The 26,499-nt window shown below is 42.5% G+C and overlaps 2 protein-coding genes across 2 annotated transcripts; one reads left to right on the top strand and one right to left on the bottom strand.

The window, feature by feature from the left end:
• Positions 1 to 1,014: 1,014 nt before the first annotated feature.
• Positions 1,015 to 14,235, bottom strand: LOC134536989 (elongator complex protein 4). The gene is made up of 7 exons (XM_063377125.1): positions 14,036 to 14,235; positions 9,421 to 9,456; positions 7,750 to 7,865; positions 6,358 to 6,592; positions 5,583 to 5,827; positions 4,107 to 4,322; positions 1,015 to 2,399 (listed from the first exon to the last, which is right to left on the bottom strand). Exons 1-7 carry the CDS (start codon positions 14,166 to 14,168, stop codon positions 2,292 to 2,294), a joined length of 1,089 nt encoding a protein of 362 aa, XP_063233195.1. The 5' UTR covers positions 14,169 to 14,235; the 3' UTR covers positions 1,015 to 2,291.
• A 664-nt stretch (positions 14,236 to 14,899) lies between these two features.
• Positions 14,900 to 26,162, top strand: LOC134536988 (WD repeat-containing protein 54-like). Its single transcript, XM_063377124.1, has 6 exons — positions 14,900 to 15,039; positions 15,790 to 16,032; positions 18,927 to 19,113; positions 21,638 to 21,866; positions 23,061 to 23,286; positions 25,058 to 26,162. Exons 1-6 carry the CDS (start codon positions 15,037 to 15,039, stop codon positions 25,205 to 25,207), a joined length of 1,038 nt encoding a protein of 345 aa, XP_063233194.1. The 5' UTR covers positions 14,900 to 15,036; the 3' UTR covers positions 25,208 to 26,162.
• The last annotated feature ends 337 nt before the right edge of the window (positions 26,163 to 26,499 follow it).

Below are 26,499 nucleotides of genomic sequence, written 5' to 3'. Positions count from 1 at the left end.
TTATTTCCAATATCATTTTAACCAGTTATAAGGCTTTCACTTACATGAAGTTTAATTTTCAGTTCTTTTCAGATGTTACAACAGAGCTAAAATTACCTTAAAGACCCATATCTAACAGTCCAATCAATCTAAAAATACATCAATATCAAGAGGGGTGGGGATTTTTATATAACTCCCCTTTACCAAAAAAATAAAAAATAAAACCTTTCATTCACACGAACAAAATGAAAGAATTTAGAATTCAAAAACAAACTGAGGGCAAAGTTATTCCAGCCCTTCCCTGCCCCTCAAAATGAAATTCTACCAATGCTCCTGATCAAATAATAGTAATATTAAAAACAATTTTTTTTAATGGAAAGTATTTTCCCAGTCTACCAAGTCCAGTACAACTAAACCATAAATTACATTGCATAGGAATATCTCGAACAAGTCTTACAGTACCTAGCCGAGGTTACTGTAGAAGGATTTCTGTTCTCAAATACATTCACTGCTAGAGCAGTTCCTTTACAAGTTACAAGCATAGTTGGAATATGCAAGTGCTCACTTGAGTTTATAACACTGGAGAACTATTATAGAGGCCAATATAGTTCTAGACATTAATATTTACTATCGGGAAAATACAGGCCAGTGATGATTTAGTTACAAGAAATACAATATTATATTGACTCACTTTGATGTTAGAAAATTTATGGGGGGGGGGGGGGGGGAAGAAGGAAAAAAACTACCTTAAATTTTTATTTTTACGGTAAGAAGTAATTACTGAAATTGTAATTTAATGTGCATCTATGTTACATTTATTTAATAAAAAGCTTTTGGTAGTTTCCAAATTTTTTTTTTTCAAGCAATGTGTAAATCAATTTTTTTGTGTAAAAAAAATTTTACTTTTAATGTTTTTTTATAAAGATGAGCAAGCTGAGAAATAAGACTCGCTCTCTACTGGAATTAAGCCAGAAGGGCTATAATATGGGTGGAAGGAAGTTCACACTTGGCTAACATGAGTGAAAAACAGAAAAATAAGAAACATTAAAACATTTTATTCAACTTCTTCAAAATACACACATTATATAAAAATTATTAATAATGCTTTGAACTGATCAGACTTTAAGATGACAGTTCCAAACATTCCAACTCACTATAACATACAAACTAGCAACATATATACCAAATGTATAGTAATAAACTGTTAGCAGGTGAAACACATTCTGCAGGTCACCAGTTACGGACAACAAATGATGTGTTCATTGTTTTTCTGATTCTACATGCTCCAACAGTGAACCAACTGTAGTAGACTCCCCCGATCATCGGCGTTAATTATGGGAGTGATACTGCGGATAATTCAAAATATCAGCAAGTCATTTAATTTAACTCTGTATATTTGAAATTTACAACAGCCTACTAAAGCATCTAAACTTACACTGTGGCAAAATTTAGTAGATGTCTTTCCAATTAAACTTATGATTTATAAAGATATATACACAACCTCTCTCCATCAAATAAAGTGCCAACATGGAGTTGTGTTCAACATTTAGCAAGTGGCTGGAAGAAGTCCATTTACAACGGCATTTTAAGAAAATGAGTGGTTTTATTGTAAAAATACTAATTTGACGTCTGACGCCGCTCAACGGCCTCCAACACCACTCCTCTGTTCTTTCAAACCTCCTGCAAGTGACAAGTGTGCGTATGCGTTGAATTATGCGCCCCCACACACATTTTACAGGAATTTGGACATAAAGTCTATTTTTAAGAGGAGTTTTTGAGAAAGGTAAAAAAAAATTTTCATCCAGAAAACTTTTGTGTTTAAAAAAAAAAAGTACCAACTAGAAAATTTCATCAAGCTGTTGACAAGTGGACAGCAAAATTTGACCTAAGACCATACCAGGTGTTAAATAAAGCAAAATTGCTGAGCTGCACACAACTCAACGTGGTAGGCCGTGCATCTTGTGGTTATCGGCATGTGATCAAAGTGACAATTGCTGTAAACGAGATGCTGAAACCCAACCAACAGTAGTAAAAAATGCAGCATATAAATTCTAAAACTATTTTTGTTGTGCACGTAATTCAAAACACCTATTATAAAAAAACAATAACAACCAATTCTACTGTTTCAAAAAATAAATTGGGCTAGATATAAAACCATAAACTCTTGTCTCTACAAATTAAACATTAAAAAATAACCTGGAAATGGCATGAACCGGGCTGTGTTTAAGTTGAGTTTTGTGAAGAGATGTGATGGTCGTCATGTTGCAGCGTCTGGACCGGCGGGGACGAGCGAGGAGGCCCGGGGACAGGGACTAGAAGTCGAAGGGCCCGCCCCGCCCCCCGCCGCAGCCCGAGGGGGTCGCCAGGTCGTCCTGCTCGCGCTCCGTCGTCTCCTGCAGCTCGGGCGGCAGGTGCAGCTTCTGCACACATCAGCGAGCAACACACTTCGAGGTTAGCAAAAAATGAGAACTGTAGGAAATATCTAGGGGCCTGTTCTTTTCGCGATCGTGATTAAACGATAATCAACGCGAAATCACAGTAAAATACAACTTTTACGCGAAATCGCCACAACACAGAGTTTTTACACGAAATTTAGTAATAAAATGCGAAATCGCAGTGTTTTTATGCAAAATTTAAATACTGGGTAAAAGACTTGTCTCGTCACTGGTAAACAAACATCACGTCAGCCGGGGGCGCTGGCATATAGTTGGAACAGCGTCGTAGTATCAAGCAGATTATCGGGCGAACCAGGCCCTGGAAACTTGGGAACTATCTTTACTTCGTCACCCAGCCGTACGGGGCAGCACAAGCATTTTAAATCGCGCCAAAAAGCGGAAAAATGTAAACAAACATTCATTTTCAAATGGTGTGACAATGATGATTAGTTGGTCAACAGTGTTTTATAGATTTCGTTAAAGGGATTAATAGTTTTCCAGATTAGTTTATGGGAACGAACTAATAATCAGTGTATAAATCAAAAGTTTTTCATATAAATATATGTAACCTATTTGTTTAGGGTATTCAGTAATGAGTAAGTTCAAGTAAAATTATTTAACTTAAATAATTTCAGATATATTTACAGTAATACACACACTTTTTTTTCTTCAAGTTTTTAGCACCGCTTTTGTGTTTTTAAGTGAATTTTAACACTGCTTTTGCTAATTTTTAATGACGAAATCTGAAAATTTTAATTACCAGTTTCAGGGGGCCCTAGAAATATCACATCACAATTTTACACCTAAATGTGTTAATTGAAAATTATTTTTAATTTGACAGCAAAAGTTCTGACTGTTTTACGTATAATCTAGTGCAAACATAAATTACAAAAAAAATTAAGACACATGATGTGCTACTATTAAAGAGTACAGCTAAATCATAGAATTTGAAAGAGAGGGTAGGGTATACACATACTGACATCTCTTCTCTTCCCCCTTGCAACAACCTTTTAAACAGATTCACACTAATCTCATTGTTTTTCACTACAAACCAAATTTTTTTTCAACTATTCAACTCTCCTACATTTTCAATACCAATTTAGCTCTATAAAAAAGTATAACATGTATGTTTACGTAAAAAAAAAAAAACTAGTACTAATAAGAGGGCTACAAAAAAAAAATCTGGTGATCCAATTTCAGGCCTTTACCAGGACCTTTCAATCAAATTTCAGAAAGAAAATTTCCGAATAAGTAGAGTTTCTAAATGTTTATTTTTCAATGTGAGTTTATAAAACTGAACGGATGTGTCAAAAAAAAAAAAAATGCAAGTTAGTAGACCTGAGGACACAGGGGCACAACAACAGGGGGAGGGGGGGGGGCAAAGGTTATTTTGCCCCCCCCCCCCTCTGAAACTTTGAAGTGGGGGCAAACGGGGGCAAAGAAAGTGCTGTGTAATCAATTTTTAGATATTAAAACTGCTCAAATAGCACCATTTTCCACCTTGAAATACAAATTTTCCCAGGGGAGGACCGCCGGACCCCCCACTTCAATAGGGGGGATCGATGATTCTTTATGAAAAGGTATATTGCCCCCCCCCCCTTTGGAAATGTAGTTGTTGCGCCCCTGTGAGGACACCCTGACTGTCCACCGGGACACGACTGATCGGCCGGGGAGGGGGGGGACGCTGGTCACCTCGACGAGGAACCTCTTGCGCCGCAGCTTGAAGGCCAGGTCGTAGCTGTCGGGCGCCGGGGGAGCCAGCGTGCTGACTGCGGGCAGCTTGCGGAGGTGCAGCAGGCCGTGGTAGTCCTTGAAGGCCGGGTGGACCGCCCGCTCCGTCCCCGCGAAGGACTCCAGCCCCAGGACGGTGTCCGCCAGGTGCTCGCACCGCCCCGCCAGCCACGGCTCCTGCCGGGCCACACCCGTCCCCCGACTCTCCCGACCGCCGACACTCGCCGGAACCACGGCCTTCTACGGCTCCGCACCAGAGACCGGAGAAAATCCGCGTACTCATTCCACGATACGACAGAATCCGAACAACTGCACCTTTTATATCGCTACTCCGATTTGCTCGCTGTTTACCCGAAGGACTTTGAGCCAATGAAAAAACCCTTCAACCAAAATAAGTATCGAATCGCAAGCGTCCCACTTGACAGGCGTCACGAGTCGGTAGCCAACGAGCAAGTGGCATTTTCCGGAGTGTTTTAGGGGGTTTTTGGAGTCCATCCCCGAGGTCATCCAAAACGCGAATTTTTCCGGTCTCTATTCCACACACATATACCATTTTGTTTGTTGTTTTCTGTGTTCTCACGGCGTGTCTGAACCCACAGCTCTCGAATGCAGCCCAGCAGGACTGACAATGGGTACTACCCCCGCTACTGCCTCTTCACAAGTATGCCATTCGGCACAGATATAATGCAGAGTTTTAAATACTGAATATTTAACATGAAACCTTTACTCATCAATAATGGTGATATTCAATTTGAAATTCGAATTGGATAAAAAAATTAATTTTTTAGCAGAAACCTAGTGGTTAACCCGGACATCTGGAATTACAAGTTACTAATAATACTGTCCCAATCTTTTATACCACATTACAGCTTTGGATTTGCTACCAGGTTACAGTTTGGAATTGCCACGAGAAAATTACAATTATTTCACACAAGTTGCTACGCTTCTGGAAATACGGTTTTTTTTATTTTCGAAACTAATATGTATCAAATCTTTTTTCTAGCTAAATTTTAACATCCATTTTGTGTCAATTTTTTTGGACTGCCATAAAGTATGAAAAAAAAAGTTTCACAGCAGTATTTAGAACTCTGCATTAAATCTGTGCCGAACGGCATACTTCTAAAATGGCAGCCGTAGGGGGATTTGTAAAATTTAATTTTTCTTTTGTACTCTGCATATATATATGATAGAGATTAAATACATAAAAATAGAGTATTATAAATAATTATAATAATAAAAATATATTTCCTACAAATAAAAAAAAATGTATGTATAGTGTTGCTGAAAACAAAATCTAAATTTCTCAATAAAACCTAATAACTTCTTAAATGTTAAATTTTTATCCCAATGAATTATTTGTAAATGAGTTACACTCAGTGTATTTGCTGGTACACCATATCATTCACGAGTACGGAACACAGCCGGAGTGCCGCTCACCCGGAAGAGGTGCGCCGGCACGGTGAGTAGGCAGACGGCGTAGGCCGAGCGCAGCAGCGCGCGGAGGCAGTACAGGAAGAGCTGCAGGTCGGCGGGGCTCCGCCCCCACAGCGGGGAGCCCAGGGAGGCCACGGCGATGCGCAGCACGCCGGGCTTCTCCCCGGGGGCCGACACGGCGAACCCACCGGCCGCGATCCGCCCCCGCACCGCCTCCAGCAGGCCCCGGTACGCCGGGTTCTCGAAGCCTGCGCCGCAGAGACAACCCTCTTGAGCACACGGCGCTCTGACCATGGGCGTCCCAAGGATATATTTTTTGGGGGGACTGCAATTGATTTAGTTGTTGAGGAATATCCATCCCCTGGAAAAAAAAAGCGGGGGGTCCGGAGGTCCACCCCCCACCCCCCCGGGAAAATTTGGGGTTTGAAGGTGCAAAAAAGGTGGTTTTTAGGCATTTTTCTTTCCTAAATATTCTAATTATAGTTGGTTGCAATATATAACTTATTTTTTTATAAAAAATATTTTAGAGAACAAATTTGTAAAAAAACAGTGCTCACATTACCACGATTGGACTAAATGCACCATGCGCAACATATGGGTTGTATCACAGAAATCGTATTTTTTAATATAACTACGAAGCTAAATATATTATTGGAGGGGACGAAATTGAAGACTTTTATTATTGGGGGGGACGTGTCCCCCCCCGTCCCCCCCGGTTGCGACGCCCATGCTCTGACCGTAGCTCGAGTCAGGTCGTCGGCGGAGAAAAGGTCAGCACCTCCGGGCGACGGAGACCGCCCGTCGTCGCACGGCCAGTAGGAGATGTCTGCGGCCCCAAGCTGCTCCGGGGCCATGGTCTGGGACAAGTCGAAGTGGCGGCCGAAGCGGGGCGCCGCGGGCGACGACGGGACCGCGGGGAGGTTCTGGTAGCGCCAGGCGATCGTCATCTTCTCGTCGGTCGCGGGGGCATCCGGCGGGGCGTCGTCCCCCGCCGGGGCGGGCAGCTCCGACACCTGGGCGCACACAAACACCCCGAGCTTTGTTGGGCCTAGCTCACATGCTCTCACGGCCGTTGTCCGAATACTGTTTCTTTTTTTTATTTTGCAACTGCCACCGAAACATCACAGATTATTCTTTAGCCTTGATGCAGTTCAAACCACAAGCCCTGCAAACTAGAGCTTTTAACCCCAATTTCTGGACGAGGCGCACCACATTCTGTTGAGAGAGAGAGAGAGAGAGAACAATGACCATTTTTTTCGAAGCGCTGTATCTCGAGAAAACTATGGGACGTACAGAACTGAAACTGAGCTCAAATTGTTTCACAATCAGTCTTCTTTAAAAAGATATGAGTGCGTTATTTGTCACCGCATATACTGTTGAAATCATAAGCGAAAAACAACAAAAAAAAAAAAGTACGAAAAATTTGCTGTTTTTTTTTTTGCAAAATATCTCAAAACGCACCAGAAAATTCTGTCGGATAATTCCAGATTAAGAGTCAGCACCCCAAAAAAACATAAGGAATGATAATAAAACCGACTACTGGATTTTTTGCAACATGAAACTACCATTTGCCTGTATTAATCCTGAATGTCTATGATCTACCTGAAAATAAATACCTACTTCTTAGAAAACAAGATTACTCCAACCACAGAAGCAAGGAAAAGTAGCACAATGTTTTGAAGAAAATACTGGCTCAATGTTTATTCATTTCCTTCTTTAATGACAGACAAGAATAGACGATGGTAACAGTGACTGTGGTTGCAAACGAAACAGTTTAAAATGTAAAACATAATTCAAAAAACAAAAAAAAAAAAAAGTTCTATCTCTTTGATTAATATATATTAGTACAAAATTGTGTAAAATTAATAATATTATTCGTTTAAAAAAATTAATATTATATATTTTTATATTTATTTTTTGTTAAAAAGCTGATTAATTTCATTATTTTAGTGTTATATCGTGTACTTACATACTTTACAGCATTAATTTGGTTTTATCTCGCAATCCAGGGTGAAATGTTATCCCTAACAACACCCTCACAGCTCGAGTCGGCTCGTCTGCACTGCACATGACAGACATTGCTATTCATATGGTGCATAGGGTGAACCCTGAGGTCAGAGGACATGAAACACTGAACCGAAAGCCGCGCGACAAAGGTTGAGACACTCACCAGCTTCTGTGGAGACACGTCCTGACTAGCGACGAGGAGACTGTGCCCGCACACGATGCCTTCGGCCAGGAAGTACTTGACCAGCAGCCTGGCGTAGTGACCGTACTTGTCCTCCTCTGAAACAACACTCGGTGTTCCAGGACTTTCCAAGGGCACACACGTACAGTTTCAAGGACGAAACGATAATGATCGTACAAGTTGAGAGTAGAAGGTATTATTTTCAGTTAATTGAGTTACATATGGTTTTCAGGACACTGCTCAATACAAGGTTCACTGAATTTGTTTTAAAAACATTATAAAAAAATACATAATAAACAGTCCTGGGACTACTTGTCAATGCTCAGACCTGTTTAGTCGCAACTGTGTATTTACTCCTTAAACAAATAGTAACTTCTAATAATGCTATTTTAGAAAAATGTAAATGATCTAACAGTGGACGCACCACAGCAAGCAGAGTTAAGTCGTACCCAGATATACGTGCGTTGAAACCTCTTCGCCCCGATTGCAGAATCTTTCCTCCCCATCCTCCTTAGAGCATTGTCAACAGCCACGCTTCGCTCCAAGCACACCGTCAGACATTCCCCCCTCCGGTCTGCCTTCCACCCGCTGCATGACCAGCAAGTTACAGCCCTGCTTCGCACAAGCCAACATTACGTAGAACAAGGCAGTAACCCGCCAGCTATCGCCAGAAGCGGCCGTACCACCATGCACTGAGCCCCAATTCGAGCACAATGCCGTAGGTTTGATCGCACGAGACCAGGGTTCAAATCATGTGAAGGCAGTAGAGCACTCAGCGGCACTCCAAGCGTACAGTGTGTGTTCGAAAAGTATTAAAATGAGAGTCTCTTGAGTTAATAGCACTTCGGGTGTTCTTATTTAAGCACAGACGTCCAGCGTTTCCGAGTGGCTAAAACAAACAGGATGAAAATCATCCGTCAGCTCTAACGCTATGGAATCTAGAAAAAGAACCTATTATAAATTTTTTATTTATTTCCCGACACATTAATAATTCAAGACTTTTCAAGGCCTTGAAACCAAACACTGATAGGACTGCCAAGGATAGCAAGTGCCCTACATACACACTGTTTTACTCTGTTGCACATCTGGGTGCACCAGCGTTCAGACTAGCAATACAACAAGTCTTTCTGCATTTCGCTGCAGTGTGTTAGTTACTGCAGGTTACATGCAACAAACTTCCAGCACGCTGACCACCCACCAAAGTGATTCCCAGGGCATCCTCTCTGGGTCCCCGTTTCACGTCACCTCTTGCGGGATGACAAACACCCACCATCGTGTACAACTCTTCCTCATCTCACATCGTATCTCCACAAAATAAATGTTTATAATAAAAAGCTAGCACAAACACAAACTGATTATTGTAACAAGCAACAACCAGGAACGAACACAAAATTTCATTTTGGAGAGAGGAGGGGGAGATTGAATTATATTGCCCGCTGCTTGCTTTCAAATTCTTTCAATTTGTTGGTGGGAATAATAGTATGTTTTAGGATTTTGAGGGTGAGAAGGGTGGAAGGGGAAAGAGGAGGGTATATCCACCCTGTGTATGCCCTTGATAACAACAATAACAAAATACATGGTTTGTATCGAGCCAAAATAAGAGGCACAAATTTTAAACAGACCTACACAGTCAACTACAAAACATTTCCGTACCTATAAGCGTGATTGTTCCAACCGGCAAGCCACCACCTGCAACAAACAACAAATTATTTTTTTTTAATTACAATAGTGTGGAGGTCTCGCTGTAGCTCACTCAACTCCTAGCTTGGTGCTTGTTAGCATCGTGAGTTATCAGCGTTGCTTAGGTTGGAGGGTGGCATGCTTAGGTTGGACGGGTGGCGTGCTTAGGTTGGAGGGTGGCGTGCTTAGGTTGGATGGGTGGCGTGCTTAGGTTGGATGGGTGGCGTGCTTAGGTTGGATGGGTGGCGTGCTTAGGTTGGATGGGTGGCGTGCTTAGGTTGGATGGGTGGCGTGCTTAGGTTGGATGGGTGGCGTGCTTAGGTTGGATGGGTGGCGTGCTTAGGTTGGATGGGTGGCGTGCTTAGGTTGGATGGGTGGCGTGCTTAGGTTGGATGGGTGGCGTGCTTAGGTTGGACGGGTGGCGTGCTTAGGTTGGAGGGGTGGCGTGCTTAGGTTGGAGGGGTGGCGTGCTTAGGTTGGACGGGTGGCGTGCTTAGGTTGGAGGGTGGCGTGCTTAGGTTGGACGGGTGGCGTGCTTAGGTTGGAGGGTGGCGTGCTTAGGTTGGAGGGGTGGCGTGCTTAGGTTGGACGGGTGGCGTGCTTAGGTTGGAGGGTGGCGTGCTTAGGTTGGACGGGTGGCGTGCTTAGGTTGGAGGGTGGCGTGCTTAGGTTGGAGGGGTGGCGTGCTTAGGTTGGACGGGTGGCGTGCTTAGGTTGGAGGGTGGCGTGCTTAGGTTGGACGGGTGGCGTGCTTAGGTAGGAGGGTGGCGTGCTTAGGTTGGACGGGTGGCGTGCTTAGGTTGGAGGGTGGCGTGCTTAGGTTGGACGGGTGGCGTGCTTAGGTTGGAGGGGTGGCATGCTTAGGTTGGAGGGGTGGCGTGCTTAGGTTGGACGGGTGGCGTGCTTAGGTTGGAGGGGTGGCGTGCTTAGGTTGGAGGGGTGGCGTGCTTAGGTTGGAGGGTGGCGTGCTTAGGTTGGACGGGTGGCGTGCTTAGGTTGGACGGGTGGCGTGCTTAGGTTGGACGGGTGGCGTGCTTAGGTTGGAGGGGTGGCGTGCTTAGGTTGGACGGGTGGCGTGCTTAGGTTGGAGGGTGGCGTGCTTAGGTTGGATGGGTGGCGTGCTTAGGTTGGAGGGTGGCGTGCTTAGGTTGGAGGGGTGGCGTGCTTAGGTTGGACGGGTGGCGTGCTTAGGTTGGAGGGTGGCGTGCTTAGGTTGGAGGGTGGCGTGCTTAGGTTGGACGGGTGGCGTGCTTAGGTTGGAGGGGTGGCGTGCTTAGGTTGGAGGGGTGGCGTGCTTAGGTTGGACGGGTGGCGTGCTTAGGTTGGACGGGTGGCGTGCTTAGGTTGGAGGGTGGCGTGCTTAGGTTGGACGGGTGGCGTGCTTAGGTTGGAGGGTGGCGTGCTTAGGTTGGACGGGTGGCGTGCTTAGGTTGGAGGGGTGGCGTGCTTAGGTTGGAGGGGTGGCATGCTTAGGTTGGACGGGTGGCGTGCTTAGGTTGGACGGGTGGCGTGCTTAGGTTGGAGGGTGGCGTGCTTAGGTTGGACGGGTGGCGTGCTTAGGTTGGACGGGTGGCGTGCTTAGGTTGGAGGGGTGGCGTGCTTAGGTTGGAGGGTGGCGTGCTTAGGTTGGACGGGTGGCGTGCTTAGGTTGGAGGGTGGCGTGCTTAGGTTGGACGGGTGGCGTGCTTAGGTTGGAGGGTGGCGTGCTTAGGTTGGACGGGTGGCGTGCTTAGGTTGGAGGGGTGGCGTGCTTAGGTTGGAGGGGTGGCGTGCTTAGGTTGGAGGGTGGCGTGATTAGGTTGGAGGGGTGGCGTGCTTAGGTTGGAGGGTGGCGTGCTTAGGTTGGACGGGTGGCGTGCTTAGGTTGGAGGGTGGCGTGCTTAGGTTGGACGGGTGGCGTGCTTAGGTTGGAGGGTGGCGTGCTTAGGTTGGACGGGTGGCGTGCTTAGGTTGGAGGGGTGGCGTGCTTAGGTTGGACGGGTGGCGTGCTTAGGTTGGACGGGTGGCGTGCTTAGGTTGGAGGGTGGCGTGCTTAGGTTGGACGGGTGGCGTGCTTAGGTTGGATGGGTGGCGTGCTTAGGTTGGAGGGGTGGCGTGCTTAGGTTGGAGGGGTGGCGTGCTTAGGTTGGACGGGTGGCGTGCTTAGGTTGGAGGGTGGCGTGCTTAGGTTGGACGGGTGGCGTGCTTAGGTTGGAGGGTGGCGTGCTTAGGTTGGAGGGGTGGGTTGCTTAGGTTGGACGGGTGGCGTGCTTAGGTTGGAGGGTGGCGTGCTTAGGTTGGACGGGTGGCGTGCTTAGGTTGGAGGGTGGCGTGCTTAGGTTGGACGGGTGGCGTGCTTAGGTTGGAGGGGTGGCGTGCTTAGGTTGGAGGGGTGGCGTGCTTAGGTTGGAGGGTGGCGTGCTTAGGTTGGACGGGTGGTGTGCTTAGGTTGGACGGGTGGCGTGCTTAGGTTGGACGGGTGGCGTGCTTAGGTTGGACGGGTGGCGTGCTTAGGTTGGAGGGGTGGCGTGCTTAGGTTGGAGGGGTGGCGTGCTTAGGTTGGAGGGTGGCGTGCTTAGGTTGGACGGGTGGCGTGCTTAGGTTGGACGGGTGGCGTGCTTAGGTTGGACGGGTGGCGTGCTTATGTTGGAGGGGTGGCGTGCTTAGGTTGGACGGGTGGCGTGCTTAGGTTGGAGGGTGGCGTGCTTAGGTTGGACGGGTGGCGTGCTTAAATTGGAGGGTGGCGTGCTTAGGTTGGAGGGGTGGCGTGCTTAAGTTGGACGGGTGGCGTGCTTAGGTTGGAGGGTGGCGTGCTTAGGTTGGAGGGTGGCGTGCTTAGGTTGGAGGGGTGGCGTGCTTAGGTTGGAGGGGTGGCGTGCTTAGGTTGGACGGGTGGCGTGCTTAGGTTGGACGGGTGGCGTGCTTAGGTTGGACGGGTGGCGTGCTTAGGTTGGAGGGTGGCGTGCTTAGGTTGGACGGGTGGCGTGCTTAGGTTGGAGGGTGGCGTGCTTAGGTTGGACGGGTGGCGTGCTTAGGTTGGAGGGGTGGCGTGCTTAGGTTGTACGGGTGGCGTGCTTAGGTTGGACGGGTGGCGTGCTTAGGTTGGACGGGTGGCGTGCTTAGGTTGGACGGGTGGCGTGCTTAGGTTGGACGGGTGGCGTGCTTAGGTTGGAGGGGTGGCGTGCTTAGGTTGGAGGGTGGCGTGCTTAGGTTGGACGGGTGGCGTGCTTAGGTTGGAGGGTGGCGTGCTTAGGTTGGACGGGTGGCGTGCTTAGGTTGGAGGGTGGCGTGCTTAGGTTGGACGGGTGGCGTGCTTAGGTTGGAGGGGTGGCGTGCTTAGGTTGGAAGGGTGGCGTGCTTAGGTTGGAGGGTGGCGTGCTTAGGTTGGAGGGGTGGCGTGCTTAGGTTGGAGGGTGGCGTGCTTAGGTTGGACGGGTGGCGTGCTTAGGTTGGAGGGTGGCGTGCTTAGGTTGGACGGGTGGCGTGCTTAGGTTGGAGGGTGGCGTGCTTAGGTTGGACGGGTGGCGTGCTTAGGTTGGAGGGGTGGCGTGCTTAGGTTGGACGGGTGGCGTGCTTAGGTTGGACGGGTGGCGTGCTTAGGTTGGAGGGTGGCGTGCTTAGGTTGGACGGGTGGCGTGCTTAGGTTGGAGGGGTGGCGTGCTTAGGTTGGAGGGGTGGCGTACTTAGGTTGGACGGGTGGTGTGCTTAGGTTGGACGGGTGGCGTGCTTAGGTTGGACGGGTGGCGTGCTTAGGTTGGACGGGTGGCGTGCTTAGGTTGGACGGGTGGCGTGCTTAGGCTGGAGGGTAGCGTTACAATGGCAGTGCCGCCCAGAGGCTGGACTGAGAACAAATCATTCGAGTGCTCGTGAGGATTCAACCTGCCTGCGTGCTGTCACTCACACAACACACAGCACACACAAACTTAATAATCTGGCATACTAATTTAAAAAAGTCATTTGAAAAATCTTATCAAAGAATTCATTTCATGAGTTTATCAGCAAGATGTAGCCAACTTAACAAATAATGATAAATTCATACAGAGTACTAGATCCCACAAGGAAACTTGCCGAGCTAATTTATTTTTTATTTGATAGTCTATACCTGTAGGAAGGTACCTATGTTCCAGCTTTATCGGTACCAGTTACCAAAGCGGCCGAAAAAAAGTTTGTGATATACTCCATGATAACAACACATTGGAGGGTTTCAGAGGCCCTGTTGGAACCTGTACAATGGTTCACACTCTAAATTTAACTTTTATTGATAGTAAACACATGTATGAAGGTAACCATGTAACTGCTCTATCGTTATGTTTGCTCATTCTCTTGTAAAAATATTAAATTTTGGTTGTAAATAGCCGTATTTGAGTGGAATGACTTAGGCTGTTGTACCCAGCTGTCCCGGGCGGCCGGATTGAGCCGGCGGTTAGAGCTAACTTCTGTTCAGTCATAACTTTGATCACCCTAATCTCTACAATTTTTTTTTTAAATGGGCATATACTATTTATATGTTTATGACAATACATGTAAAAAAAATGTTCAAAAAGAAATTTTTATGCTCAAGGATATATGCTGCTGGTATACCAGTAAAAAAACTTTTTCGTCAGCATACCAACAATATAATCAAGTGAAGGTACGCCTGAAGATGTCAGCAATTGGGCATTTTGTATCGATAGTTTCGTGCCAGAGATGGTTTTCACTTTATTTAGACTTTTCTTGTGAAAACTCTCTACTTTGACTGACATTACACGAAGTTAGTAAAAAATACTTTGACAACAGACCATACACACACACAAACATGTAAATAAACAACTGCCATAGAATACAACATACATAAAGATTGGAATACAGACTACACAAATACATTATGTTCGGGTCGCTTCTCGCTTGTTTCACGTACCAAAATATAAGTAAAGGCCATTAGACTCCGAACAACGAATCTCACCTAATTGTGTAATTTAACCGGTAAATACATATTCAATTTCTGTAATTAAAAGTTTAATTTTACAAGAAATATTAAAATGGAAACGTAAAAAAAATCCTAGCTCTTGTTGAACCTGAGCCTGCAGATTATCAGTTCATGCATTTTACTACTACACAATATTAATGAAGGGGACACATACTCTTAGTGTCATTAGTTCGCAGGCAGCCATAAGCTTCACTAAGCCGACGAGACACACCAAGGCAAAGTATAGGAAGTTGCCAGCCAGACCTATCTATATGACCGTTTTCCGAACTACCGATTGTTCTTAACATTACTCTATGGCCCGAAACCGTGTTACCGCAACAGCAAATTTGAGCGCAAAAAAATTACAATTTAAACAATTTTTTGGCCATTCCAATTCAGACATTGACAGCAGTTGCGTGATAAAGTGAAACATATTTTTTAGAATCTAAAATATTTAAGATCAAGTATTGCAAAAGTTCGTCTTAAAAGTCCTGCAAAATCGATCTAAATATTCTCTGGTATTGAAATCGATTAGCGAATTGCGTCAAACGCAGACCGCGTTTTAAAACAATTGTACAACGTATGATTCCATTTCAAATTTGTAATTTTAAAATTAAGTTAAGTTCAACAAATATTATCTGTCTAGCTGTGGCTGAGTCGGTCAAATGGTAAATAAAGTTAATTTAAGTATCTAACATTATTTAACGTTATTCTTACCGCATATCTCAAGCATTCCTTTACATTTTTTTAGTGTTAAATTTTAGATGTTTTTTCATAATAAAAACTTGTAAATGTTAAATTAAATTTTTGGACTGTGTAGAAATTGGTAGCACCCAGAGGAAAACTTCCAGTATTCGGAAACGTTCGTCACGTTGGCTATTTTCAAAAAAACTTCAATAAAGCATGCCAGGAAATGTTGGTGTTTGTATCAGCTAAATGCCAGTAATCTATAATTGAGATTTAAGTTGGGATTTTTCAGTTTATAAAAGATACATTAATAGCACACTACACAGTAAAATTATTACTACCTTTGAGTATTAAATCACAGTAATACGAAATCAGGAAAAACAAAAATTATAAAAAAAAAATATTAATTGATTCTCACACAAAGTGTGCTACATCGTAGACTTATTTTACTGTCAGGTTACTCATTAATTTCAAACTAGTCAATTTGCCTTGAGATTTTTAATAGTTCTGATGGCAGTTGTGATGAACGTTAGGATGGGGCAGTACAAGGGCCCACAAATAAGTCCATGTAACAACCTTTAATCTCCAATTGGAATTTCTTATCTCCGCCGGGCTTAATGAAAAGGTGAATTGAAAGAGCATAAAAATACGAGTATTTTCGGATTTTTAACATTTATTTTCGCAAATTTCGCTAAACTACATATTTACCCTCATGTACTGTCATGCCTCAGGATGACTGCAGAATCAAGTACACTAAAGAGAGAACAGTGAGGCTGGTGACAACAGCATCTGCACTCGCCAACAACTTGGTGGCCCTGGACGCGCACAAGTACGGCGTGGCCGCATCCGTCGCGGTCGTCCACAACGGCTACGTCAACGTCATCCCCGTGTACAACCCGGAGGAGAAGTCCCAGTACCTGCCGTGCATCGTAGCCGGCACCACGCCCAGGAAGGTCACCGCGGAGGTGATGCAGGTGGGTCACTTCTTTGTGCGAGCGACGTTGTGGACTGCGTACAAACGTTGTCATGTTTTATTTATTTCTTTATTTATTCAATTTTTGTTCTGTAGATCCCATATGGAGGTAAGGACTCCTGGATATAGAACAGGTCAATTAATACAAATATATACATATATACAAACAAACTGTACAACCACAAAAACTAAATATTACAGAGTACTTTTACATTTCAAAAGTAAGAAAGAGAGATTAAAAAAAAAAAACATGGGTACATAAGAAATTGAATAAACTGAAGTCTAAAGTTCAGAGTGAAGAGTTAGTTTACAAAACTCAATATTTTTCTCCTCGCCTTTTTATAGGTGGACAGTTAATTAAGAAAGTTGTTCCTGTGGCTACTGTACCATTAATGATTACATTGGGTCAAATAACGAATAGGTAATGTGCTAATTATTCTTGAACTTTTCACTATTTTTAGTGATAATTACATAAACAATGATCATTAGCGTTATAGCTTTGGTAATTTACAAATATAATTATAGCACCTTGGTATGCCCCATGGTGGTGTGTGCTGCATCAATAAGGAATCCACATACAGCAGCGCTTGCGAGGGAGCAGCTTGGCGGGTGAGGGGAAAGTGGAGGAGAATCGATAGCGATGAAAAGGGAGAGATATTTTAATAGCGCAACAGAACTGATGAAGGAATTGGGGTGGGGAGAGGCTAGTTTAGGGTGTATCAATTACTGAGCAGGGTGGGAGGGTAGGGAGAACTGGGATAATGAGTTGCGAGGGGGAAGCCTGGAAGTAGAAGGGATAACTTTAAAAATTTTAAAAATTAAGTTTTTTTTTTTAACATTTATAGTTAGAGCGAACAATTCTTGGACGAAAATTTGTCTTGGTGAAAATAGTGTTAAAAGGCATATTTTTGGCCAGAATTAGGGTTTTTGTGAAATTTTTATGAAAGTTTTTAAGGCTGAATAAGATTGAAAAAATGGTACAACTGGGTGGTAGGGAGAACGACAGGGAAGAGGATTGCGTGATGGCAAGGAGTGTGTGGTTTAGTTAAGGTGAAGATTGAGAGGAAAGTAGGGTGAATGCTTGCCACTGGGCTTGTGCCAAATTACAGCAGTCTTCAAATCTTCCGGTGTCCGTACAGCATTTATAATGCAATGGCACGTAGAGGAACCCGTTTATAGCATGTGTGCTTGGAGGGAACAGGAATGCCCGGAGGTAAAAAACCCGCGGGCACCGTCTACCACATCCTCTTCAATTTTTTCACGTGGCTAAACGCAGCCCCAAACCGAGCGAGAAATTCTTGTGGACAAGGGGTGTAAAATAATGTTGGCCAGAAATGCGTTAAGTTGAATGACAAGTATTTGGATATTGTTAAGCCGTGGGCGTGCCCAAAAACTGTGAGGTTATGTGGCAGTTGATGTTGCTGTCGTTGATATTCTCCTGGGTGTATAACTCAGGGCCCGCAGTCACTAGCTAACTGCACCTCGCCCCAACTCCCTGGATGTAGCAGACAGCAATCGATGCTCATGGAGTGAGTTGGGACTGACAACTGGTATACTCAGATGTCTGAAAACAATAGAATATGGGTTCACTCGCTTTTTTTTTTTGTGTGCCTGCCTGTGATTTAGCCAATTTTAAGTCCTCTTGAAAAAATCTCATTCACGGAAACATTTTTTCCTGAAGGATGTCATTTATAGCCATGGAAAGAGGAATATTGTCCCCAAATATACTCCATCAGTTAATTATGAAATGTTTTAATGGTTTTCCTTTAAGTTACTGCTGTACATTTTTTAAAAAAAAAACTATTATGATGTTTGTTCCAATGAGTCAATAAGACTTTTGATTAAACCATTTAACTCTTTCTTGAAGACTTTTTTGCACGGAGTGAGGTGGCACAGGATTCTGATTCCAAAGGACTTTGGTTCGAATCCCAGCCCAAATTCTTGATTTAGGTTTATCATAGTTTCCCGAAAGTATTCCAGGTAATTCTTACTTGGTTCCTTATAATAGACGATGGGCGATTCTTTCCTCGACATCCATTTATTGTTTAGTTGAGTGTTACCGTCTCTAATGACTTAATTGACTAAACGTTAAAATTGGGTGCATGTACTTATCAATCCATGTTAGAAGTTATAATTACTTGGTTTAGTAAAATATTAACTTTAATTTTGAATGCAAATAATTAATAGAAATAAAATAATAAAAGGACTGGAGTGATATTATGAATATGGTTGGTAAAGTATTAACTCAATCAAATAAAAAAGTTTAATTATATACATAGTATTCAATTATTTATAAAATCAATTATTTAATTTAGTAAAATAACCAAAATAAATTTTAATTAATAATGAAAATTAATAAACATGCTGAATGTTATTCTAATTTATTAATTTTAATTATTTATTAAATAATAATGTAATTTTTAATTTAAATTCAAATAAATTGTTCATAATTAAAACATAACTGTATATAATATAATATAATTATATTATAATATATAATAATATATATATAATAATATAATATATATCATAATTAGAACATAACTGTACTTATATAAATGCACTTATATAAACACAATTTCACTAACATTCACAATAAATAAATGTTTTTAATTTTATAGACCAGTATTCAATATCAGTCACTAAAATTTTTTTTTTAAATCACATATATATTTTTTATTTTTTTGTAGCCTTTTTTTCATACTGTAAAAATTTTGTTGCATGTTGCGTAGTAAAAATTCACTCTCATCATTTTTTCATATGCGCATAAAGAAGTATAACTTAAAAAAAATCTAATATGCAATACCTTTATCTAGTCATATTTACGTACCACATAGTCTTAAATTCAGAATTGCGACAGAGGTTTGTGTGTTCACCGAGTCTGTGCTGTGACAGGTGTTGTGGGGCGTCTTGAAGGAACAGAAGGTCCTTGTGGTCGCCTCGACTCTCGGAGTGCAGGTGTACTTGAACGGCGACTTCAAGTCTTGCCGCTATCACTACGCGTTGAGTCCCGCGAACGTCGGGGACGCAGCGTACTTTGTCAGAGGTCTTGCGATCGTCGATTGCCAATTCCTGTGCGTAGGTCAGTTGGACGGAGTGTTCCTTTTGAAATTCACAGACAATTGATTTGGAAGCACACGCTTGCACATTACGAATGCACGCATCAGCACAGAGTGCTCGCACAGCGCACGTCACGTTTTGGTACCTGGAAGTTCTGTCTCATGACTTGATGTTTAAAAAAAAAACGCATGTTTTATTGCTTGTTTTTAAACCTTGCATTGAATTTTGAAGATAGAATATGGATTTTAACACATGCAAGATACCATATACTATTTGAACGTGAAACATTAGCGTTTTTGTGTTTGTGTTCCAAAGAGTTTATGCCAGTTTTTAACCGACTTCAAAAAAAAGAGGAGGTTATCAATTCGAGTGTATGTTTTTTTTTTTTTTATGTTTGTTACCTCAGTACGTTCGACTGGGTGAACCGATTTTGATGATTCTTTTTTCATTTGAAAGCTGGTGCTTCCCGTGTGGTCCCATTTAAATTTGGTCCAGTTCTGACAATGGCATCCATGAGAAAACCATATAAGTCTTAAATTTTCATTAAATGTGTGCGCGACAAAAGGACGAATAACTCAATATCACGCCAACCGATTTCGATAATTTTTTTTTTATTGGAAAAGACGTACTTCAAGGGTATTTTAATGAGAGTTTGGTTAGGTTCTGATCATGGGATCCATGACAAAGTAACGGAACTCTTCAATTCTTAGGAGCCTGCCATGGCGCTAATTAGCAATAGCAACATTTTTTTTAAGTTTGTTATTTTAATTTCATTTAATTTGGTTAAACGTGACTTCAAGAGGTAGTTCTTCAAGACACAGATAAGACACGACTAACACGGGCCGATACTGGTACATGAATCTATAATGATCTGTATAATGAAGAAGCACATTAACATATATTTTTATTAAAAAAAACACCATACCTGTATTTATATTTACGAACTTAAATTAAAAAGTATAAATAAATAATATTTTAACAAAATCTAAAAACTGACTTCAAAATAATATACTTAAATGAAAATGCAATAAAAAGTAAAAAAAGTACTTTATTAATTTTAGGTTTGGTACCTCAGTCCTTTAAACGGCGCTTTCTCATTTGATCAGCACGTTTAGTAGGTCTACCCATATTCAGACAAATTAGTTCGTGTACTTCAGAGTCCCTAAAAATGAAAAAAATAAACAAACATTTTAACAAAAAAAAAAACCGACTTCAAAATAAACAATTCCAACACAAAATAATATGCACTAAAAAGTAAAAAAAATAATTGTGTATTCTTCTACAACTTAATAATCAAATTACTTTTTCTACTCATCAACTCGACTACTTAAAAGTCAATCAAATTATTACGATAATATAATGTAGTTACAATTATTGTTATTTTTGGAGTGGGTGTCAGCCAAGTATTTAAAAGTATCTACGACTTTGAAACGTCATAAATACCAATACCTAATTAAACCAAACAAACGAACTTCAATTAGACATTATGCTGACACCGACTCCAAAAATAACAATAATTGTAACTACAATATATTATCGTAATAATTTGATTGACTTTTAAGTAGTCGAGTTGATGAGTAGAAAAAGTAATTTGATTATTAAGTTGTAGAAGAATACACAATTATTTTTTTTACTTTTTAGTGCATATTATTTTGTGTTGGAATTGTTTATTTTGAAGTCGGTTTTTTTTTGTTAAAATGTTTGTTTATTTATACAAAATGTTCACGTATGCACAGAAATCACACTCTGTTTGGTAAGAATGCAGACAATAATTTAGATATATCGCATTAATTCCATCCTCTGTTGATTGTTTGACACCAATCCCTCACTTTTTGCACGTATTCAGATCGTGCAAATTTATTTAGTGTGAATTTAATTTTACTGCCTCAGTCTTGAATAGCATGTGTGTAAATTTCAGTTAGTACGAAATCGCCACAGGCAAAAAAAAAGTCGGACATGATGCCACGAATTCTGCTTTAATGTGGTAAACAACAGATGTACCGTGGCATACCGTTAGCTATACGAGGGGGGGGGGGGGGGGGGGAAAGATGCGGTGGTGAAATTCAGTCTAGCCAGTGGCAGGAAGCTCGCACGCACAAACACAAAAGAAATGTCTGCCCATTTGTCTGCCGGTAACTGTACGTGCGCAATTTGAATCGTGGCTTCCAAGTGAGAGCGTAATGTATCGTGTTCAAGTATTTGAGAAAAAAAATTTCTAGAATTTTGCAGCATGCAGAATGTCATGAAGGCCACAACTTATGATAGTCACACTTTTAGTTTTAAGAAAGTCAACTGTGCGCACAATCGTACGAAATAAGGACTCTGTCAAACGTTCTTACAAGTCTGATGCTGTTGGCAGGACCATTCTCGGTTTTGCCTTTTTTCGCAAAGGATTGTTTATGCTCTGGACACTTAACAGCCAATCAAAGGCTTGTGTGGAAGAGATGTCGTTCTAAACTACTTAGCCAAAGTGTTTGGGTTGAATGAGAGATGGCCTTGAAGGGAACACGCTGAGGGTCCCGTGTGACTGCACCCCGTGTGTGCAGGCATGTCGGGCGGCTGCCTGTGCATGCTGCAGCCCCGCGAGGGCGGGGCCGACCCCGGGCTGGAGCTCCTGGAGAGGAAGGCGGCCCACGGCACGGCCGTGACGTGCCTCGCCGGCTCCGACCGGGGCCTGCTCCTGGGGTCCGCAGACGAGACGGGGGCGGTGGTGCTCTGGGAGCTGGCGGGCCGGCGCCTGCACCGTCTGTTCGACGTCGACCACTCTGGCTCCGGGTAGGCGGGCAACCTCGGGAAAGACCCTGCTTTCGTCGGGTTTTCATTTCTTTGTTTTGCCACAATTTAAATTTACCCAAAAGTTTTGTCATTGTGAGGCATGTATCTTATAAATCTTATAAATGATATCTTTCCTTAGTAACAGGCTCCAGTCTGTATTCACCAGTAGGAAATACCTTTTTTTTTCACACCGGAAGCTACATCTGTCGCTATAATTACACCAATCTGCAAGTGTTCACGGCAACTATTGTCCAATGCTGGGCCTATGTCCTGAAACAGAACAGTGTGCAAATTATTGTGATTTTTATTTAAGGGCTTCACTTACCTGGTTCATGGTATATGTAGAGCTTCAAAAGAAACCATGCTATTTAAAAACTGCTCAAGATACCAGATAGGCGTCTGTTTACGAAAAGCTTTTAAGTATACGCTGAGGGTGGATGAGTAGTTCTATTTATGTATTTTGTTTTTTAAACATATAAAAAAGGCTAAAATGTGTGTTTTCAAAATATTTAGGCTTGAAACATCCGGTATATATCTTTATCTTAATTTCTGTCATATAATGTTACGGTCATCGCTCAAATATCACAGCTGTCCTATGCATGACGAGAAGACTGCGTGCCAGTTCAGAGCCTTGCCCTCAGAGCCAACACGTTCAATAAGCACTAGTCTCGCAAACTCGACTTGGGTGGGAACCTTAACCTGGATAACCTTTATTGTTTATGTTTGCAATTATATGGATTTTTATTTAAATTCTAATAGTGTTGAATAAAAAATTTGATTTTTACAGGAAATCACTGTTGCAGATATAAGGGGGTTCTACCATTTCCTAACTCATAGATATTTATAACTGTTACTATGTCTGGGCTAGTGAATTGAAATGTTTACAATAAAAACATTATCAAATTGCATTTGAATGTCATGTGAACGCTAACACATTTTATTAGAATGCTCTCTAAAGGACTGATAATGATGGCCTTTTAGACATTTGAAACTCCCGCCAAGTGCTGTTGGACCGGCGGGAGTTAGTTGCGCGTCTGTGCCTCATTTTGGGACATACTCAAGTGTTTCTTCCTTACCACGTAAGAGAACTTCGTTTGGGCGCAGTTTGCTGTCGAAGTGTCATAAGTTGCAAACGAAACAGATAAAGTTGAAAGTGTGTGCGCGTGGATGTGTAGGAAGTACTCCCGATCGCAGGTTCCCGTGCACGGGCCTGAAGCTGTGGGGCGGCCTGGTGATTGCCGCCTATGGCTCCGGGCACGTCCGCACCTTCCGCGCCGACTCGGGCCGCTGTGTGTCCGAGGTGGCGGCCCACGCCCGCTGGGTCTCCGCGCTGGACGTCGCCACAGAGCGCGGCTACTTGCTGACCGTGGGCGAGGACTCCTTCGCCAAGGTCTGGCAGATCGCTGGCTCCGGCAGCAAGGTGGGTGTACGCGGGAGCCTCGCATGCGAGGGAGGTAGAGGTAGAGAGAGAGAGGTAGAGAGAGAGTGAGAGGTAGAGGTAGAGAGAGAGAGAGTGAGAGGTAGAGGTAGGGAGAGAGGTAGAGAGTGAGAGGTAGAGAGAGAGTGAGAGGTAGAGAGAGAGAGAGAGAGAGGTTGAGAGAGAGAGGTAGAGAGAGAGTGAGAGGTAGAGAGAGAGTGAGAGGTAGAGAGAGAGTGAGAGGTAGAGAGAGAGTGAGAGGTAGAGAGAGAGTGAGAGGTAGAGACAGAGAGGTAGATATATATATATATATATATACACACTAAGCTAGCTTTCAGGATTTATGTTGCAAATGAAAATTGAAATGACTGAAGGTTTTAAGGTTTTATTTTTTGGCCAAATTTTAAATGTTTTATTTAAGTTTATTTTAGAGTTAACATATAATTATTTAACACAAGTTTAATTATAAGACTTATTTCATAGTGATTCACATGGGATGGCACACACGCAGTTGGTTTGCTGATGTGTAGAAAGTGTTTGTACAGACTTCATTGACAAAATGTGTTGACGTCAAGATGCATCGGCTACCATGTACATAGACATGTTTGCTTTAATCAGAGTGCTTCACAAACTAAGGGATGAATCTGCGACTTGCGGAAGCAACCGTTCCTCATGATTCTAACATGTGACGAGATGAACTTTTGTTCCTGTTGCTTGTACTAGGGACTCTCAGACCAGGTAGATGGGAGGCCTGTTGATTGTAAGCTGATTGAAGTCTGTAATAAACAAGTAACCTCAACGTATGGCTATACTTCCTTGCTTGGGGCACATATCCCTTTAAATTCGGTCAATAGCTACTGCACAGCTTGGAAATAGAACCCACTACCGTCCGGCTGCGAACAATCATTGGTCATCACAGCGGCAGCCGAAAACAACTACACTTATCAAAGTCCCGATTCCAACCGCATAAAATTCTTTTGAGTTGCTGGCTCAGCCACATTGGTACACGCTGCTATTCTGTTGTACAGTCATTGAGCACCATCGCCATTATGAAACTGAAGGACGCATGCGTATGAATACTTCCTTGGAAATAAAGATGATACTGCCATTTATTATAATTTAGGAAAGTCCTTGCTACTTCCTTAAAATAACACATAAAATAAAAATCCCCATATAGTGTACCTCTTTATAACAAAAACTTCCTTGTAACAAAATTTTTCAAGTCCCCATGTAATAAATCGATGAACGCCGGCTGCACGCACGAAAGTGTCCCATTACGCACATTGTACGTTTTCACCGCATCTATCTCTCTTCCACTCGATTGGAACAACCATCAATTTCACCTTTTTGAGGCACATTAAACTTGAAACTCTCCCATTCGTTTCCTACTTTTACTATCATCGTCCTATCCTTAACAGAATAACACAGATTGGAAGAGGTTAAATAGCAAACATGTATAAAAGTTATAGTTAAAATAATCTCTTCGTTAAAGCAATAAACATATTTGAATTAATGAGTGCAAATAAAAGTAAATTTATCAATTAAATTGTAGATTTCATTTCACTCCTTCTTTGTATCCATACAAAATAGTGATAATTCAATAAAAGTGATTCAATTTTATTCATGTAAGTATGCAATCATTTCATCAATGTTTTGTCATGACGTCACGTTAAATTATTGTCTGTAAACCGACTTTTTTTTAGTTTTGGTGTTTGGGCGTCAGCATTTTGAAGGGTGTGAGAATAACGCGCGGTGGGGAACTGTGTGCTCGCAGATAAGACACGTGTGGACGACACACGTGCCGGACAGCCTGCTGGTGGGCGGGGCCTTCCTCAACAAGTGCGGCTCGGTGTTCGGAGTCGCCGGCTACGACTCGGCCGACGTCCTCTGCTACGCCGCGGAGGAGCTGCCGGCCGGCCAATGACGCGAGACCACAGCAGGGCCTTTGAATATATACACTGTGTAGAAGTCGCGAGTGGATAGGATTTACTCTACGTTCTTCAGGAGCGTATGATGAGCAGCTTGGGAACTTCACCGCTGCAGTGTGATTGCCGTAACGCCCTGTATCCTCTTGGGTTGTTATTTGCACGTTAGAGCGTAGCACTGTCACACCGCTGTCATTCCCCCGCACCCCCAACCCAACATTCACCGCAGCTCAAGGTCGTTCAACGGGAGTTTGTGCGTCACAAAACTGTAGGGATGAGAGGTGGGGGTGGAGGACAAAGCGTGTTTGAGGGAGGGTAGGGGTGTTTGAAGAGTTCGACACATGCCCGCCAGGGACCACCATGAGTCAATGCCCTAGAGATGGTGGCGATTGCGGCGGTGAATCGACTAACTACCTCAAACCCGTATTAGAAATTTTAACCTGGGCTGGCGACTTCTGTACAGTATATATATTGAAAGGCAGGGCTGAGTATGGGCAAACCTTACTAATATGTTCACGAAGCAACCGTGATTTACGCTTTTTCTATCGGGGTTTGTTTTAATCTCCTAATGAACAAGTTAGCTGATGTGTAAATAATTCTAATGACTTGTTCAAACATCTTAAATAAACTTCTAAAAATTATTTACTCAAATTTATGTTACATACACCACAATGAAAGCTTTTATTGATAAAAATAAAACAAATTTTATTGTCCTTATTCCATCTTGAAAGGCAACACCACAGCACAGAGAGTTGTTCCTTGTGGTTTTAGTGCTGTATTATATTCAGTGTGACCCCACTGCACTTGAGGCTTCTTTGTACGTACCTGATTGTCCCCGATATCCCAGCAGTTTTGCCAGCATTAGACTGAGCCTGCCTGTTTTTTTTATATGCAAATCAAATATTTTTCTAATCAAATGTGAACATGAAGTGAAACCTTTTTGATCACACTTGTCAGGCCAAAAACATAATTCATAAATGTTGATATATACTGATATAAATAATGATTTTTTTTTTACTTTATATTATTTTCCTTTCAAAATTTTAATTTTTCAAAAATTGTAGCTGACTTAACCCAACCAACCTTTTAATTAGTAATACTCATCTAATTTCCCACTACACATTTACTTTTTCTTTTAATATGTATATGTGAAAATTTTTTAGTGAGATTCTAATTCTTACTATTGAATTCAATATTTGTGTTCTATTCAAATTAAAAAAAAAACCTGTACAGGCCTAACCAATACATTAGTTTTTTTTTTAAACAAAACTTAATCATTGAACTTAAGAAA

Source organism: Bacillus rossius, chromosome 11 (genome assembly GCF_032445375.1).
Source record: "Bacillus rossius redtenbacheri isolate Brsri chromosome 11, Brsri_v3, whole genome shotgun sequence".
Taxonomy (NCBI): Eukaryota; Metazoa; Arthropoda; class Insecta; order Phasmatodea; family Bacillidae; genus Bacillus; species Bacillus rossius.
Note: the sequence above shows the minus strand (reverse complement) of the source record. Positions and strands in the feature narration are given on the sequence as shown.

Bases quoted from the DNA above. Each gene is read 5' to 3' on its own strand.
- LOC134536988 (XM_063377124.1), top strand. The intron at 19,114-21,637 runs GTCAGTTGGACG...CCGTGTGTGCAG, and splicing joins TTGCCAATTCCTGTGCGTAG to GCATGTCGGGCGGCTGCCTG. The intron at 21,867-23,060 runs GTAGGCGGGCAA...TCCCGATCGCAG, and splicing joins GTCGACCACTCTGGCTCCGG to GTTCCCGTGCACGGGCCTGA.
- LOC134536989 (XM_063377125.1), bottom strand. From the start codon at position 14,168: ATGTCAGTCAAAGTAGAGAGTTTTCACAAGAAAAGTCTAAATAAAGTG. The intron at 5,828-6,357 runs GTGCTGACCTTT...TCTGCGGCGCAG, and splicing joins GCGGTCTCCGTCGCCCGGAG to GCTTCGAGAACCCGGCGTAC. The intron at 4,323-5,582 runs GTGAGCGGCACT...GTGGCCCGGCAG, and splicing joins TGCCGGCGCACCTCTTCCGG to GAGCCGTGGCTGGCGGGGCG.